Below are 18,235 nucleotides of genomic sequence, written 5' to 3'. Positions count from 1 at the left end.
TATAATTCAAACAAGACCCTTTAAAATGTTTTGGAAATTATAAATAATATAAGAAAATCTCTGTATGTTACAGGAAGCAGATGCTACTCAACATTCAGAAAACACATTACCTCATTTCCTCCATGTAGTACCTCCTAGGCTTAGGGACAGGGAACATCTGACCAGTTGCAGAAAGATAAAGAAGTCAGCTGACTTATAGGAGTAGATGTATTTCTAATGACCAGTGTAGAAGATGCAGTGTGAGATTTTGCTGTCCTTATTAAGGGAGAGCCAAGAGAATAAAAATTCCTCTTCACAGAGAGACCAACTTTGCAATCAAGATGATACTGAATGTAGATATCAAGTTAGACCAAAGTGTATTAAAGGTTAGAATAAACTGTTTTTAGTACATGAAAACAGCTAGAGAATACATGAGAAATTTCAGATTTGTCAAGAATTTTATCTAAGTATAATGGAGTACCATGGCTCAAACACACGGCAATATCATTTTACTTTTTTTTTCGGTGCCAGAGATCAAACCAAGGGCCTTGCACACGATAAGAACACACTCACTGCAGCCCTCACACATTTATGTTTAAAGTCAAGGTAATGTAAGGCTCTGGAACAATCCTGGGCCTGTTAGCAGAAAAGAAGGAAATTGAGGTTGGTAAGTCATCAACTTAATATCCAGTCAGTGAACTGTAGTCCCACACTACAGCTCCTGTCACTGATTCCCACTCGCTTCTTCCAGTCACGAGTCCTTCTTTTTACATTCAGAAGTCTTTATGACTTCTTTTCCTAGCTTTATCCTTCCCCGGCTCCTCTGCTGCTACCCAAACTCCAGTCAGCCCATATTAGTCTGCTGTTGGCTTTCTGTATCCACAGGTTCTTATCTGCAGATTCACCAGCCACCGATTAAAAATACTCAAAAAAAGTTGCATCTGTGCTGCACATATGCAGACATTTTTCTTATTATTATTCTATAAATAATGCAGTATGAAAACTATTTAAACAGCATTTACATTGAATTAGTTATGGGTAATCAGAGATGATTTAAAGTTAACAGGAGGATGTGCTTAGGTTATATGCAAGTATGATGCATAGGGACTTGAGTATATGTGGATTTTATCTGTAGGGCTTCCTGGAACCAATCCCCAGAAGATACTAAGAAACAACTGCACTTGTAAGTCTAAAAATGTGCCTTGTATTTGTTTTTTTAACATCTCTATGCCTTTGTTTATTTGGTGTCTCTCTCCCTGGAACATTTATCCTATTTTATCTAGCCCCTTTGCTCTTCTTTTCCCTACATCTCTGTTTATGATAATGTTACTTATTTTTAACACTCTCTCTCATGCCTCTTCCTCTATTAAATATTTCCAATCCCAGTCAGTTTTGATCTGTTCTTGCTTTAAACTGTAACAACACTTTGCTTATATCTCTCCTAGGACTTTTGGTATAATCTGCTTTGAAGAAAACTTGTTTGTGTTCTTGTGTTATCCCTCTTATTAGACATTCAGCTCTCTAAAGAATATAACTGTGACTTTTTAAATCCACAGATAAGCTCACCAGAGTCTTGCAAATGTTAGTCAGTTAATCAATACTTATTCAGTTAAATATGAATGACATGTGGCTCTCATAGGCCGTTTTACAATATGAACATCTGTTTTCTCCCAGGCCAGGTGGACCATATCCCCTCTGACTCTTCACCTTTCTTTAAATGCTCACCTGTAAAAAACATTTGAAATATTTAAAATATTAGAAAACTATACATCTGACAGAATAAATTGGATCAGATAAATCAATAGTGAAAAAATTCAAAACTGCAAAATATACAGTAGACCTAAATAGATATTTCTAAAAGAAGACATGCAAATGACTAATCATATATGAAAAAAATTCTCAACATCACTAATAACAAAGAAATGCAAATTAAAACCACAATGACTACACCAAGAATACAAATAATCCAATCAACAAATGGGCTAAGGATATGAACAGACACTTCACAGAAGAAGATGTACAAGCAATCAACAGGTATATGAAAAAATGTTCAACATCTCTAGTAATAAGAGAAATGCAAATCAAAACCACCCTAAGATTTCATCTCACCCCAATTAGAATGGCGATTATCAAGAACACAAGCAACAATAGGTGTTGGCAAGGATGTGGGGAAAAAGGTACACTCATACATTGCTGGTGGGGTTGCAAATTAGTGCAGCCACTCTGGAAAGCAGTATGGAGATTCCTTAGAAAGCTTGGAATGGAACCACCATTTGACCCAGCTATCCCACTCCTTGGCCTATACCCAAAGGGCTTAAAATCAGCATACTACAGAGATACAGCCACATCAATGGTCATAGCTGCTCAATTCACTATAGCCAGATTGTGGAACCAACCTAGATGCCCTTCAGTTGATGAATGGATAAAAAAGCTGTGGCATATATATTCAATGGAATATTACTCCGCCATGAAGAATGATAAAATTATGGCATTTGCAGGCAAATGGATGGAATTGGAGGATATCATGTTAAGTGAGATAAAACAATCTCAAAAAACTAAAGGACGAATTATCTCGCTGATAAGTGGATGAGGACATATAATGGGGGGTAGGAGGGGTTAGCATTAGTGTTAGGGTTAGGTTTAGGGTTAGGGATAAGGTGGGTGGTAAGAATGGAGGAAGGAAGGACTGTAAAGAGGGAAAAGAGGGGTGGGAGGGGTGGGAGGGATGGGGGGAAGGGAAAAAAATAGCAATGAATCAAACATTACCCTATATAAATTTATGATTACACAAATGGTATGCCTTGACTCTGTGTACAAATAGAGAAACAACATGTATCCCATTTGTTTAAATAATAAAAAAAAACCACAATGAGATATCACCTCTTTCCAGCTCTTGCTGTTATCAAAATGACAAAAGATAGTAAGTGCCAAAGAGAATATAAAGAAAAGGGAACTCTTACATACCGTTAGTGGTAAAGTAAATTAGTACAGGCATTATGGAAGACAGTATGGAGGTGTCCAAAAAATCCAAAATAGATATACCATATGATCCAGCAATTCCACTATTAAGTATACATTCTAAGGAAACATCTTCCCCCCATGTTTATTGTAGCACCATTCACAATAGCCAACAAATGGAAACAACCTAAGTGTTCGCCAACTGATGCATGGATAAAGAAAATGGACTTTTACACCATGGAATATTATTCAGTCATAAAAATGTGAAATACTATTATTTGCAAAAATATGCATAGAACTGAAGGTCATGATGTTAAGTGAAATAAACCAAGATAGACAAGTTCCACATGACCTCACTCTAATCTAGAATCTAATAAATTTGATCTCATAAAAACTGAAAATGAAATGGTGGTTACCTTTGCTGGGGGAGAACGTGGAGGAAGGCAGAATGGGGAAATATTGATACTGTTATAGTGAAACAGCAACAAGAATTTCTGGATAGTAAGGTGACTACAGATCCTGATAATATACTATATATTTCCAAGAAAATATAGAAGAAAGTATTTTTAATGTTTTGCCACAAAGAAATGATAAATTTTAAGGATATAAATATTCTGATTTAAATATTATACAGTGTACAATGTATATAGGTATTGAAATATCACAAGGAGATATATGTGTGTGTGTATATATATATATATATACACATATATATGGATATGTTAAACATCACCCAAGATAATCTCTGTTTTGATTATGCAAAGTCAACATCTAAATTGTGGTAGTGATATCCTACCATATTTATAGGTTTTGCTATACTCAAGGGAAGAACCCAAAGATAGTGGGAACTATTTTAGTATTCTATTATAATCCTTCTCCCTTTTCTGTGTCTTTTTTATATGTCTTACTGAAATGATTGCCAAAATGTGATGCCTGAACTATCAGCATCAGCATCATCTGAAATACAAATCCTCAGGCTCCACTCCAGGTCTCTTATGTTGGAAACTTTGGAAGTCCAGCAAACTGTTTTAACAACCCATCTGGATGATATAAACCACATCAAAGTTTAAGAACCACTGCCTTACACATTGGTCTTTTATTTTAGTGCTATACCATAAGTAATTCCTCTATTTGATAGCTTGATTAAAGACAAAACAAAGGAAAAAACAAGCATTACCATATTCTACTAGCTGTGTTAATCCTCAGTTAACGAGGAACTCAGAAGGAACATAGATTTCCAAATTTGTCATGCTGGGGGCTCTCCCATATGGACTCTTACTCCCTGACAGCCTCTCTTTCACTCTCTTATCCTTATTTTCATTTCCATAGCAAAAAAAAAAGTATAGTAGTAATCATGTGGATAATAAGCTAACTGGATTAATTGGGTGATTCTCTTCCCATCACTTCCTCACTCTTTACCCTCTTTTAGTATCTGAATGATTGTCCTGACTCTGGGTTTACTGTCCTTTTTGTTGTTATTGTTGTTAACATTGCCATGTGGAAATAAGTGGATAATTTTCAAGCAGTAACTTTGACATCTAAAACTGATATTAATTAATCTCAAACATTAGCGCTGAAATTATATAAAACCCATGTCAAAAAAGAGAGATTTGGCTACAGCTAAATAGAACCTATTCCTGTGTTAAAACATAGGCATTGGAGTATAAGATAAACCTTCATTTCTGGCTCTCCATGGTATAGAAATTTAGATACAAACACTATATTTGTTTGATCCTCAACGAAATATATAATATAGTTGAGGTTGCTGACTAACTGAATTTCATGATGTTTTCATGAAATTTTAACCACATAAATTAACCTATCTGCAACCTGAAGTTTTCCAAATCAAGAAACATTTTAAAAATCAAATGTTAATATCCTGCATTTTATTTTTTTAAAAAACCTTGCAAAATGGGCTGACCAGCACATTTCTTTCTTTCTTTCTTTCTTTTTTTTTTTTTTTCTAGAAGGGGATAGGCAGTACCAGGGATTGAATTTAGGGGCACTCAACCACTGAACCACACATCCTGCCCTTATTTTAAAAAATTTGAAACTGGGTCTCACTGAGTTGCTTAGCACCACCCTGTTGCTGAGGCTGGCTTTTAACTCACAAACTGCCTGAGTCAGCCTAATGAACTTCTGGGATTACAGGTGTGTGCCACCATGCCCAGCCTGACCAGCACATTTCTATAAAGAGAAATCTACTTTGATATCAACTTTCCTTTTCTCAGTATTTTATGACCAAAGATTTCATGAGGGTACAGCTTTCTGGATATTCTGGTCTACAAGATGGTGCTTAACAAATACTTGTTGAATACATGTACTTCTTCTATCATTTTATTAGCAAGGTCTTCCCGTGGTGGGAGAGGGGAATAAAATTGGTTGAACTGCCTAAACAACCTCTATGACAAACAAGGAATATTGTCTGTTTAAGTAAGAACCAATTCTCAGCAAGAACATGGGATGGATCTTAGAAATAACTCAATCATCTACATCACATGCTAAACTAAATATACAAAAATTGACCTAGGCTTCTCCACTTGTAACCAGGGGGTTCCTAAGGCAGGTGTGTATTGCACAGAACATGTGTGTGTATCTAGAGGAAAGACATTTTATGCACTTTCTATGTTCATGTTTGTTTTCAATCAACTAAACAAAAGCAGTTAATTCATGTGGTAATTTTTTCAATAATTAGCCCCCACCAGGTTGTCAGTAGAGAGGAGTTATCTGAGCCAGCTGGCCAGCTGGTGAAAAGGAATGGCAAGACAAAAGGTGAGTGAGGAGAGCAGCTAGGAACTCTAAGAACGACTCTTGACTTGCCCTTCCTCTTCAGAGGACAGAAGCGGTAAGTTAGGCCCAGAACTTAAGGAAAACAATACTCCAGACCTGGGCTGTGTTAGTCCTAATATTCTTGTGAATATAATTAGAAATGTTTAAAAAATAAATCCCACGTGAATTGTAGAATAAGCAGTCAATGCCTATACTTGCCTTATAGATAAGCTAGAGCATTTTCTTTTTCTTCTTTTCAGTTTAAGGAACTGCAAACTTCTGGTACCACAAACAATGGTGGCACCCAAATGGCGTGTTTAGCTTCAGCATGATCTACCTGCAACCTGTAGTTTCCACAGGGATGCACAAGCTTTCAAATTTCACAATGCATTAGGCAAATGGAAATGAGGCTATATATATTTTACCAGAAACGTAGAATACTTGGAAATGTATGTGATACAAGTGCATTAAAGTATAGAAGAAAAAAGCAGTAATTTAGAATCAAAACCTGTTTCTAATTTGGAAAAAAACAGAACCCTCCAATTCTGAGTCACCTTTTTCCCAGTTCTTTAATTGCCCTGATGGTGATCTACCCCAAGAAGACAGTGTCAAGCTTCTGAATCCCATTACACATGAGGAAAGAGCTCTCAGACTCTGGAAACATTCTTTGCCCCACCAAGGTGTATTATTCGTTCTGTTTTTTTTAAGATATGTATTTTCGGAGGAGATGGAGCGAGTGCGGTTGCACCAACACCGGTACATTGACGCACTCCGGCATGTCCGTGGGCTAGAGAGTGGGACGTCTGGCTTCTGAGCGGGAACCTTCTTTGCACTAGCGACGAAAGAACGAATTAAAAATGGGTGATGTTGAGAAAGGCAAGATCTTTGTTCAGAAGTGTGCCCAATGCCACACTGTGGAAAAGGGAGGCAAACACAAGGCTGGGCCAAATCTCCACAGACTGCTTGGGCGGAAGACAGCTCAGGTTGCGGGATTCTCTTACACAGATGCCAACAAGAACAAAGGCATCACCTGGGGAGAGGATGCACTGAGGGAGTATTTGGAGAATCCCAAAAAGTTCATCCCTGGAACAAAAATGATTTTCGCTGGCATTAAGAAGAAGGGAGGAAGGGCAGACTTAATAGCTTACCCCCCCAAAAAAACTACTAATGAGTAATAGCCAACACCTTATTTATTACCAAACAAGTGTCTCATGGCTTTTTTATGTGCACCATAATTTAATTGATGTGATGCACCAGAATTCAGATCATGAATGACGGATAAAATTATTTTTGTTGGACAGTCCTGATATAGTAAAATTGACTTGTAGTTAAATTAATATTTTGGGTATACTCCCACTTCAGTAAATTCTATCACTGTTTCCCCCTTATATATTCAATATTTCACAAAAATGGTGAATGACATTTCAAAACTGGTTTTATATTTAGTTTATATAACTAATTATGTGAATATGTTTAAATATGGGGGAAATCCCTTCACTCTCTCAGAACCAAGCATGATTCACATTTGTTTCAATTTGTGTTTGTTAGCCTATTAAAGGCAATGGTTGAAGATAAGGAATCAGTGTCTATATTTTTGTTGACCATGCCAATTTAATTAGAATTCCCTGTATCTCAAATGCCATCCTATCCTTATAGAAAGGCATTTTAGTGTGATTTATGTATAACATTAAATAAAGAATATTTAATACTTCTCATAAAAATATATTTTCATAGATTTCTTTTGTAAGGCTCAAAAGGGAAAAATTAAATCTTTTTAAGTAGCCAGTTTTATATCACTCACCAGTAATTTTTTTTCATCTTTTTAAATGTATTTTTCCCACCTTTTCTTATCTGTGCATTGCGGTTGTACATACTGATGGGATGTGTTGTTATGTGTTCATACACATAATGTAACCATATACAATACACAATGTAACCATATAAAGTGGCCAACATCATTCCCCAGCACTTTCCCTTCCCCTACCCACTTTCCACTCCTTGGTCCCTTTCCTCTACCAGTAATTTTTTTAAATGATTGGTTGGTCACATGCCTTAGGCCCTTCTCTTCCCATGGCCTATTTTTGTGCATGTGGATGGCCAGCAGAGTCTCTGAGTTCCTTTTCCTCCCATTTCCTACTGAATCAATGAACTTCTCCATGATTCCTTGGTTTTCACTGTTTTCAAGATTTTCTTTAAATTCTTGGTTCTTCTATTGCTTTTCTCTCTTTCCTTTTCACCCTCTTTGTGAATCCTTAATCTTCCTGCTTAGCTCTTTTGCTTTTGGGAATGAGAATTAACTTCCTAACGTTAGGTGTTTTTTTGTTTTTTTTTTTTTTGAAGAGCAAATTATTTTACTCTTTAAACCATCAGATTAGAATCACTTTATGTGGTTCTAAAATGAGTTTCTTAAACTTAGAAGCACCTCTGATGAAATTACCTACTCAAAATGAGCCTTTTAAAAATGTGGTTTATAAATTTTTATTACGTAAAGTATTAAATGAATCTATTTATACATTTAGGAAATTTTAAAAAACCTAGAAGTCTTATTGAAAATGGACCCTGCCTATCCCTTTTCACTCCTGAAACTGACTACCCAGAGGTAGTCAAGTTCAACTACTTCATCTGTCTTGCCATATTTTAAATAATACATACAATACTGTTTCTTGCTTTACAAATTTTAGCAATGTCAACTTGGTATTGTGGGGGGTTCTTCTATTCCCCATTCCCATCTGCCCAATAGTTAGTTCTCAATATTTGGCTAAATCCGAAGGCATTGTAATTTGGACTGCGTACAGCTTTCATTACTCATTCAGATAGTATACTTTATTTCCTTCTTTTGGCAAATTTTTTCATTCTTCCTAGAATTAATAATTGTCTTCCTTTTAGTTCTATTTGCTTAGTTTCTGTCTATCACTGTCTTTTTTTCTGAATGCTGGAATATATCTGTCATATAACTAAAAGTAATAAAAACTAAGCACAGCCAATCGACCGATTCCATTTTCCTTCCCTTTGGAGAATTCTTTCCCACAGCTTTCAATACTTTTGCTCAAGTAGAGACTTGCTATCCAGGGATACTGCACATCTGTCATCCTGGAACATTCTTTCACTGTAGCCTGAGAATGTCCTTTATCTTCTACATCTTCAGTTTCCTGTATTTTGAGACTTCCTTTTTCTTCAAAAACTTCCTCTTTTTTGTGAAGCACCTTCTCTAGTAGTTTCCTGAGAAACAGCATTCAGAGGAGGCTAATTTTTTAGGCTTTGAATGTGATAAAATATTAACAATTGATAACATGCCTGGGTGTGATATTTTATATTTGAAATAACTTAGCTTTAACTTTTCAAAGATGCTTGTCTATTGCCTTCTAGTTTCCTGTATTGCTTTTGGGAAATTTGATGCTTTTTGTCATCTCTTTTTATGTTTGCAGTTTTCACTAGTTTGTTCCCTCTGGGAAGTTTTCAGCATCTTACCATCTTTTGGGTGTTCCTAAACTTCACCGTTCATGTGTCCTGGCATGGGTCTTTTTTTCATTATAGTAGCCTCTTTCAGTTTGGAAACATATCCTTGAATTGTGGGGCATTTGAAAAAAATTATTTATTCTTTCCTCTGTCCATTTTCTCTTTTCTCTCTGGGTCTTGCAAATAATTTGAGCTTCTAATAATATCTTTACAGAGCTGTTAAGACCAGAAGGCTCATTTAGAGTAGTTTTCTTGACTACCTGTTCTTATAAAGAGAGAAGCCTAGAGGAAGAAAACAACCTGAACAATGATTCGTCTTACCCCTACTCAGTGTTTTCCTATATAAATCTTGATTTTATATATTTTTAAATTTATTTTTACTAGAAACAAATGGGATACATGTGGTTTCTCAGTTTGTACATGAAGTAAAGGCATACCATTTGTGTAATCATAAATTTACCTAGGGAAATAGTTTTGATTCATTGTTATTTTTTTCTTCCCCCCACCCCTACCACCCCTCTTTTCCCCCTACACAGTCCCTCCTTCCTCCATTCTTGCCTCCTCCCACCTCCCAATATGTGTCAACATCTGCTTATCAGCGAGATCACTCGTCCTTTGGTTTTTTGAGATTGGCTTATCTCACTTAGCATGATGGTCTCCAATTTCATCCATTTGCCTGCAAATGCCATAATTTTATCATTCTTTATAGCTGAGTAATATTCCATTATATATAAATACCACAGTTTCTTTATCCATTCATCAACTGAAGGACATAAAGTTGGTTCCACAATCTGGCTATTGTGAATTGAGCAGCTATGAACATTGATATGGCTGCATCTCTGTAGTATGCTGATTTTAAGTCCTTTAGGTATAGATCAAGGAGTGGGATAGCTGGGTCAAATGGTGGTTCCATTCCAAGCTTTCTGAGGAATCTCCACACTGCTTTCCAGAGTGGCTGCACTAATTTGCAACCCCACCAGCAATGTATGAGTGTACCTTTTTCCCCACATCCTAGCAAACACCTATTGTTGCTTGTATTCTTGATAATTGCCATTCTAATTGAGGTGAGATGGAATCTTAGGGTAGTTTTGATTTGCATTTCTCTTATTACTAGAAATGATGAACATTTTTTCATATATCTGTGGATTGCTTGAAGATCTTCTTCTGTGAAGTGTCTGTTCATATCCTTAGCCCATTTGTTGACTGGATTATTTGTATTCTTGGTATAAAGTTTTTTGAGTTCTTTATATATTCTGGAAATTCATGCTCTATCTGAAGTATGAATGGCAAAGATTTTCTCCCACTCTGTAGGCTCTCTCTTCACACTGCTGACATTTTCCTTTGCTGAGAGAAAGCGTTTTAGTTTGAATCTATCCTAGTTATTGATTCTTTCTTTTATTTCTTGGGCTATGGGAGTCCTGTTAAGGAAGTCTGATCCTAGGCCGACAAGTTGAAGGTTTGGACCTACTTTTTCTTCTATAACATAAAGGGTCTCTGGTCTGATTCCGAGGTCCTTGATTCATTTTGAGTTTATTTTTGTGCAGGGTGAGAGAGTTTCATTCTGCTACATATGGATTTCCACTTTTCCCAGCACCAGTTGTTGAAGAGGCTATCTTTTCTCCATTGCATATTTTTGGCACCTTTGTCTAGTATGAGAAAATTCTATTTATTTAGGTTTGTGTCCATATACTCTAATCTAATCTCTACCATTGATCTACCTGTCTATTTTGGTACCAGTACCATGCCGTTTTTGTTACTATTGCTTTGTAGTAGAGTTGAAGATCTGGTATTGCGATATCCCCTGCTTCACTCTTTCTGCTGAGGATTGCTTTAGCTATTCTGGGTTTCTTATTCTTCCAGATGAATTTCATAATTGCTTGCTCTATTTCTGTAAGGTACATCATTGGGATTTTAATTGGAATTGCATTGAATCTGTATAGCACTTTTGGTAGTATGGCCATTTTGACAATATTAATTCTGCCTATCCAAGAACATGGGAGATCTTTCCATCTTCTAAGATTTTCTTTAATTTCTTTCTTTAGTGTTCTGTAGTTCTCATTGTAGAGGTCTTTCACCTCTTTTGTTAGATTGATTCCCAAGTATTTTATTTTTTTCGAGGCTATTGTGAATCGGGTAGTTTTCCTAAATTCTCTTTCTGAAGATTCATCACTTATGTATAAAAATGCATTGGATTTATGAGCATTGATCTTATAACCTGCTACTTTACTGAGTTCACTTATGAATTCTAAAAGTTTTCTGGTGGAACTTTCCAGTTCCTCTAAATATATAATCATGTCATCTGCAAATAGGGATAGTTTGAGTTCTTCTTTTCCTATTCGTTTCCCTTTAATTTCTTTGTTCTGTCTAATTGCTCTGGCTAAAGTTTCAAGGACAATGTTGAATAGAAGTGGTGAAAGAGGGCATCCCTGCCTTGTTCCAGTTTTTAGGGGGAATGCTTTCAGTTTTTCACCATTTAGAATGATATTGGCCATGGGTTTAGCATAGATGTCCTTTACAATGTTAAGGAATGTTCCCACTATCCCTATTTTTTCTAGTATTTTGAGCATGAAGGGATGCTATATTTTATCAAATGTGTTTTCTGCATCTATCAAAATAATCATGTGATTCTTGACATTAAGTCTGTTGATATGGTGAAATACATTTTTTGATTTCCGGATGTTGAACCAACCTTGCATCACTGTGATAAAACCCACTTGATTGTGGTGCACTATCTTTTTAATATATTTTTGTATGTGATTTGCTAAAATTTTGTTAGGAATTTCTGCGTTGATTTTCATTAAGAATATTGGTCTGAAATTTTCTTTCCTGGATGTGTCTCTATCTGGCTTAGGTATCAGGGTGATATTGGCTTCATAGAATGAGTTTGGGAGGGTTTCCTCCTCTTCTATTTCATGCAATACTTTGAGGAGTATTGGAATGAGCTCTTCTTTAAAGGTTTTGTAGAACTTGGCTGAGAACCCATCTGGTCCTGGACTTTTCTTTGTTGGTAGGCTTTTGATGACGTCTTCTATTTCATTGCTTGAAATTGATGTATTTAAATTGTGTATGTCCTCCTTGTTCAGTTTAGGTAATTCATATGTCTTTAGAAACCTGTTGATGTCTTCGAGATTTTGTTTTATTGGAGTATAGATTTTCAAAATAGCTTCTAATTATGTTTTGTATTTCACTCGTTTCTGTAGTGATATTTCCTTGTTCATTCCGAATTTTAGTAATTTGAATTTTCTCTCTCCTTCTCTTTGTTAGTGTGGCTAAGGGTTTATCAATTTTATTTTTTCAAAGAACCAACTATTTTGTCAATTTTTCTGATTGTTCCTTTTGTTTCAATTTCGTTGATTTCAGCTCTGATTTTAAATATTTCCTGTCTTCTACTACTTTTGGTGTTGGTCTGTTCTTCTTTTTCTAGGACTTTGAGCTGTAGTGTTGTCTTTTATTTGTTGATTTTTTTCTTCTTTTATTGAATGTGCTCCATGAAATAAATCTTCCTGTGAGTACTGCTTTCATAGTGTCCCAGAGATTTTTATATGATGTGTCTTTGTTCTCATTTACTTCTAAGAATTTTTTAATTTCCCTCCTGATGTCTTCTGTTATCTATTCATCATATAATAGCGTATTATTTAATCTCCAGGTGTTGGAGTAGTTTCTGTATTTTATTCTGTCATTTATTTCTAATTTCAATCCATTATGATCTGATAAAATATAAGGTAGTATCTCTATCTTCTTGTATTTGCTAACATTAGCTTTATGGCATAAAATATGGTCTATTTTAGAGAAGGATCCATGTGCTGCTGAGAAGAAAGTGTATTCGCTCTTTGTTGGATGGTATATTCTATATATGTCCATTAAGTCTAAATTATTGATTGTGTTATTGAGATCTATGGTTTCTTTATTCAATTTTTGTTTGGAAGATCTGTCCAGTGGTGAGAGAGGTGTGTTAAAATCGCCTACTATTATTGTGTTGTGGTCTAATTGATTTCTGGAATTGAGAAGGATTTGTTTGACATACATGGATGAGCCAATGTTTGGGGCATAGATATTTATGATTGTTATGTCTTGCTGATTTATGCTTCCCTTAAGCAGTATGTAATGTCCTTCTTTATCCCTTCTGACTAGTTTTGGCTTGAAGTCCACATTATCTGAAATGAGGATGGATACTCCAGCTTTTTTGCTATGTCCACGTGCATGGTTTGTTTTTTCCCATCCTTTTACCTTTAGTCTGTGGATATCTCTTTCTATGAGATGAGTTCTTACAGGCAGCAAATTTTTGGATCTTTCTTTTTAATCCAATCTGCTAGTATATATGTTTTGATTCATGAGTTCAGGCCATTAACATTCAGTTATTATTGAGATATGATTTGTATTCCTGGTCATTTGGTTCATTTTTGTCTTTTGACATGACTTGGTTTCTCCTTTATTCAGCTATTCCTTTAGGCTAGTTCCTCCCTTTGCTGATTTGCATCATTGTTTTTCGTCTCTTCCTCATGGAGTATTTTGCTGAGAATGTTCTATAATGCCGGCTTTCTTTTTGTAAATTCCTTTAGCTTTTGTTTATCATGAAAGGATCTTATTTCGTCGTCAAATCTGAAAGTAAGTTTTGCTGGGTATAAGATTCTTTATTGGCATCCATTTTCTTTCAGGGCTTGGTAAATGTTGTTTCAGGCCCTTCTTGCTTTTAGGGTCTGGATTGAAAAATCTGCTGATATTCTTCTTGGTTTCCCCCTGCATGTAATTTGATTCTTTTCTCTTGCGGCCTTTAAAATTCTGTCTTTATTTTGTATGTTAGGTATTTTCATAATAATGTGCCTTGGTGTGGGTCTGTTGTAATTTTGTGTATTTGGAGTCCTATAAGCCTCTTGTACTGGATTTTCCATTTCATTCTTCAGATTTGGGAAATTTTCTTATATTATTCAATTGAATAGGCTGTTCATTCCTTTGGTTTGTTTCTCTAAGCCTTCCTCAATCCCAATAATTCTTAAATTTGGCCTTTTCATGATGTCCCATAATTCTTGTAGATTCTGTTCATGATTTCTTACCATCTTCTCTATTCGGTCAACTTTGTTTTCAAGATTAAATATTTTGTCTTCATTGTCTGAGGTTCTTTCTTCCAAGTGTTCTATCCTATTGGTTATGCTTTCTATGGAGTTTTTAACTTGGTTTATTGTTTCCTTCATTTCAAGGATTTCTTTTTTGTTTTGTTTTGTTTTCAGTATCTCTCTTTATTGAAATGATCCTTTGCTTCCTGTATTTGCTCTTTTAACTGTCGATTGGTGCAATCATTTAATGCCTGCATTTGCTCTTTCATCTCATCATTCAATGCCTGCATTTGCTCTTTCATCTCATTTGCTTCCCTGATTGTTTTAATTATGTACATTCTGAACTCTCTGACATTTCTTCTGCCATGTTGTCATTGGGTTTTATTGATATAGCTTCTAGGTTTATTTGGGACATTTTCTTCCCTTGTTTTCTCATTTTGGTCAGATATCAGTGGGATTCTGAGATAGTGCAGATTTCCTCTATTGGCTTATAGTGTCCCTGTAGATTTCCAGTATATCACCGCCTAGCCTTCAGTAGCCTGAAGTCTTGGAGGAACTTGATAATGCCATGCTCCCGCAGAAAGCTGCTGCTGGGGCTGGGGCTGGGGCCTGGCTGTGCGCTGAAAGTCTCTCACTGGGTGGGCCTGCTCCGAGCAGTTGCCTGTGGGCCCTGCCTGCCACCAGATGGAGCCTGTCTGCTTGGGGAAGTCTCTCACTGCCCTGCCCTGGTCCGAGAAGCTGCCTGTGGACTGGGGCCCGCTGCTGGGGGCTGGCTGTGCGCTGAAAGCCTCTCACTGGGTGGGCCTGCTCTTGAGCAGTTGCCTGTGGACCGGGTCTGCTGTGGGAGGGAGCCTGGCTGCTCGGGGAAGTCTCTCGCTGCCCGGCCCTGCTCCGAGAAGCTGCCCACTGTCCAGGCCTACCACTTGGGCCGAGCTTTGCCCAGGAGAAGAGACTCACCCAGTGGTTCTGAGTTGGTTGGGGTCTCTCAATACCTCCCCTTCTTGAATCCTGAGTTCTGGAGTGACAGGAGATGCAGTCACCCTCTAGTCCGCCATCTTGGAATCTCTCTGCTTTTGTATTATTTTAAGTGAGGAAATTCCTGTTAGTTTTAGTTTCTTTAATAGCCTTTAATGTTTTTTAAAAACAACATTAATGAAATTATGGTTATTAACAGTAATGACTCCTAGTATAGCTATCACTATGGGTCAGGATCTTCATTGTAAAATCAGGACCACGATAGATCTCTTAGTATTATTTTGAATATTAAGTAAGTGATAACAAAAGCATTGGGAGACAATACCATTATATATACTATATTGTATTTATGTGCTATACTGTATATAGCCGGCTGAATAAATCGTTATTTTTATCACTATTTATGAATTCCTTTGAGTCTCTTTTTGTGTGATTAGTATTGTCCTCATTTTAGAGAGGAGGATTAAAGGCCCAAAGAATCTAAATTACCTGTATAAGGTGACACAGCTAGCAAGTAGGTGGCAGAGCTGGAACCAGCTTTTCTGACTCCAAAGAACATGCTCTTTCTACCACTAGTGAGAGTGGTCCTTTCTCTCTATGCCATTTTTTTTTTTTCCCCAAAGGACAATAGTGTATACAGTTAACATGGAGTTACCTCAATAAAGGAGATCATGGACTTCCTTGAAGACAAAAAGCACACAGAAAATACTCTGCCCTGAGTTAGTTAAATGCTTGCTGTGTGGAGACAGACTGGAAAAGTGCGTTTTCATCCTGTGTTAATTCATGGCATCATAGAAAGATCAGAGTTTGGATAAATGAAGGCCATGGTGGCTTTCCATCAGTGGTACACAGAAAGCATTGCTCATTGATGTATGTGGCATGTGTCGAAATAAGCCATCTGAAGTAAACAGGTTGGTTATCTGTCCTGCTTCAGGACATTTTCCCAAATGAAACAGTTGTGTTTGTGATTATACAGGCAGTAAATACATTTTCCCCATCAGCCACACCAAGTTCACTCTCCTGAAATGTCCCCACGTGGTGACCAAGAGCTGTGAGTAAAGAATATCTTCCAGATCCTCAGACCTCATCCTGGTGAAACCAGCTCCTTCCTCTGCTGAGGAGTGTGGAATACTGGGCAGAGTACAATAAGTTTCAATTCTAATTTTGGAACTGCAGTGTTCTCTTTTTTGACAATCTTGAGCACAATTTGGCTAGGTTCATTACAGATAGCATTTGAATGAGAAATGAGAAATAGTAACACAAATTAGATTGAGTAGAAAGCTAATTGGTGTTTTTCTCCTTTACGAATCTTTTAAAATTTTTTGGTAAATGGAAAAAAGAAGAGGCGGTGAAGAAGTTGGTGGGTGGATCATGTTATTCTTGTGGCCCCGAGAATATGTCATAGAAAGGAAGCCACCCAGGACAAACATTTTAAGATTTTGAGAGTATAGAAATAGAAAGAAGCAAAAATACACAACAAAAACTTAAAATGCTGGTCATCTCTTTCTTCATCCTACCTCATCCCTTTGTCTTTGAAAATAGTTCCTCAGGACTGCTTTTGTTTTTAAAACCAGTGAAACAGCTGAGTCTGGAAACCACAGAATCAGACTTAAAGAAAGTCTGATGGTGTATTCCCATGGTGTATTCTAACTCTTCTTGTCTCTTAGGATGTACATTAATGTGAATGGACTGACCAGATCAGTCAGATTACATCATCAGGTCAGAACCAGCAGGAAGAGAAGGTGCTAATTCAGATTGGGTGCCTCCTATGAATCTCACACACCTAGGCCCTTTCCAGATGTTTTCTTTTAATTCTTCAAACTCAGTGACAGAGTCATTTTTGTTCACATTTTATTGGTGAGGAAACCAAGTCATTAGGGGACATATATAGGGGACAAGCTAGAATAAACTTATTCTTGTTATACTATATTATACACACAAGCACACACACATATATGCAGCTGACGCAGACTAACTGGCTTCAGAGAAGTAGTACAAAGTAATGAGTAAGAAACAGATGCAGACCAAGCTGCCCCTATTCAGATTCTGGCTCTTTTCATTAGTAGGTGTGGGGCAGTGGACAAATAATTGAACTTAACCTCTGTTTCTCAGTTTCTTCCACTGTAAAACTGGAGCAAATCATAGCTTACCACAGTTATTGCAAGTTATAAGTGAGTTTTACATGAAAAATATTTTAAATAATGTCTGCACAGAGGAAGTAGTCAATAGAAATTTTTAGTAATTTCTAAAAATCCCACATAGGGAGAGAGGTATTGTAAGATAACTCAGGGAGAATAGATATTGGAACACTGATATGAGATAGTCTCATTTTTTTAGCCAATTTCATTGGTTGCTATGTATGTTTATTAATGAGAAAAGACATAAATTTCAAATAACTTGAAGACTTGTAAACTTGGGCAGAATTGTTATGGTTAAGTCTAGTGCAGGTCTCAACAAGACACCATGAGTGGAAGTTGTAGTGAAATTTGGGGGGTGGAGGAAAGACTCCATAAATGCCACATTTATGAGGACTGATTGTAGTGGCAGTGTAGGCATTCAACATTCTAACTGGAAGAAAAGTGTGATTACCTGAATTAATTTACTTCCTTCCTTCCTTCCTCCCTTCTTCCCCCTCCCTCCTTCCCTTCCTCGTTCCCTCCTTCCTTCCTCCTAGATGAATAATTCTAAAGCCATTTAGTGGCTGTCATCTCTACACACCATCTTTTCATAGATTTCTCTCTGTCCACTCCCTTGCTTGTCTGTGTGAGGGACAGTGAAAAGGAAAGGGACAGAAGTTTTCTCAGAAGGCCCAAGCCAGGGAGCAAAGAATGCAGCAACAATGCAGGGAGGAAAGAGTTCACCTCCCCACTGGCCCTGTTGCCCTTGCATGAATACAGAGCAAGACAACGATGAGGTTGGGACCTGATTAGGAACACTGTGGATGTGGACTTAGGGTCATGGGGCTTGGATTCCCAGTTCAGCTCCTTGCTGAACTATCTGAGCTTCCAAATATCAGGGCAGTAACATCCCTAGTTGCTTTCACTCTT

General features: G+C 36.9%; 2 protein-coding genes across 2 annotated transcripts in view; one reads left to right on the top strand and one right to left on the bottom strand.

Moving 5' to 3' along the window:
• Positions 1 to 1,186: 1,186 nt before the first annotated feature.
• Positions 1,187 to 18,235, bottom strand: part of LOC306641932 (uncharacterized protein) — a gene marked incomplete at its 5' end in the record, with an annotated part of 79,954 nt that continues 62,905 nt past the window's right edge. The window contains one exon of the mRNA XM_079107273.1: positions 1,187 to 1,704. The remainder of the gene's footprint in view (positions 1,705 to 18,235) is intronic.
• LOC306641808 (cytochrome c, somatic-like) lies at positions 2,840 to 7,081 on the top strand. The gene has a single exon (XM_079107059.1). It carries the CDS (start codon positions 6,564 to 6,566, stop codon positions 6,879 to 6,881), a length of 318 nt encoding a protein of 105 aa, XP_078963185.1. The 5' UTR covers positions 2,840 to 6,563; the 3' UTR covers positions 6,882 to 7,081.

Source organism: Sciurus vulgaris, assembly GCF_902686455.1.
Source record: "Sciurus vulgaris genome assembly, chromosome: 12".
NCBI lineage: Eukaryota > Metazoa > Chordata > Mammalia > Rodentia > Sciuridae > Sciurus > Sciurus vulgaris.
Note: the sequence above shows the minus strand (reverse complement) of the source record. Positions and strands in the feature narration are given on the sequence as shown.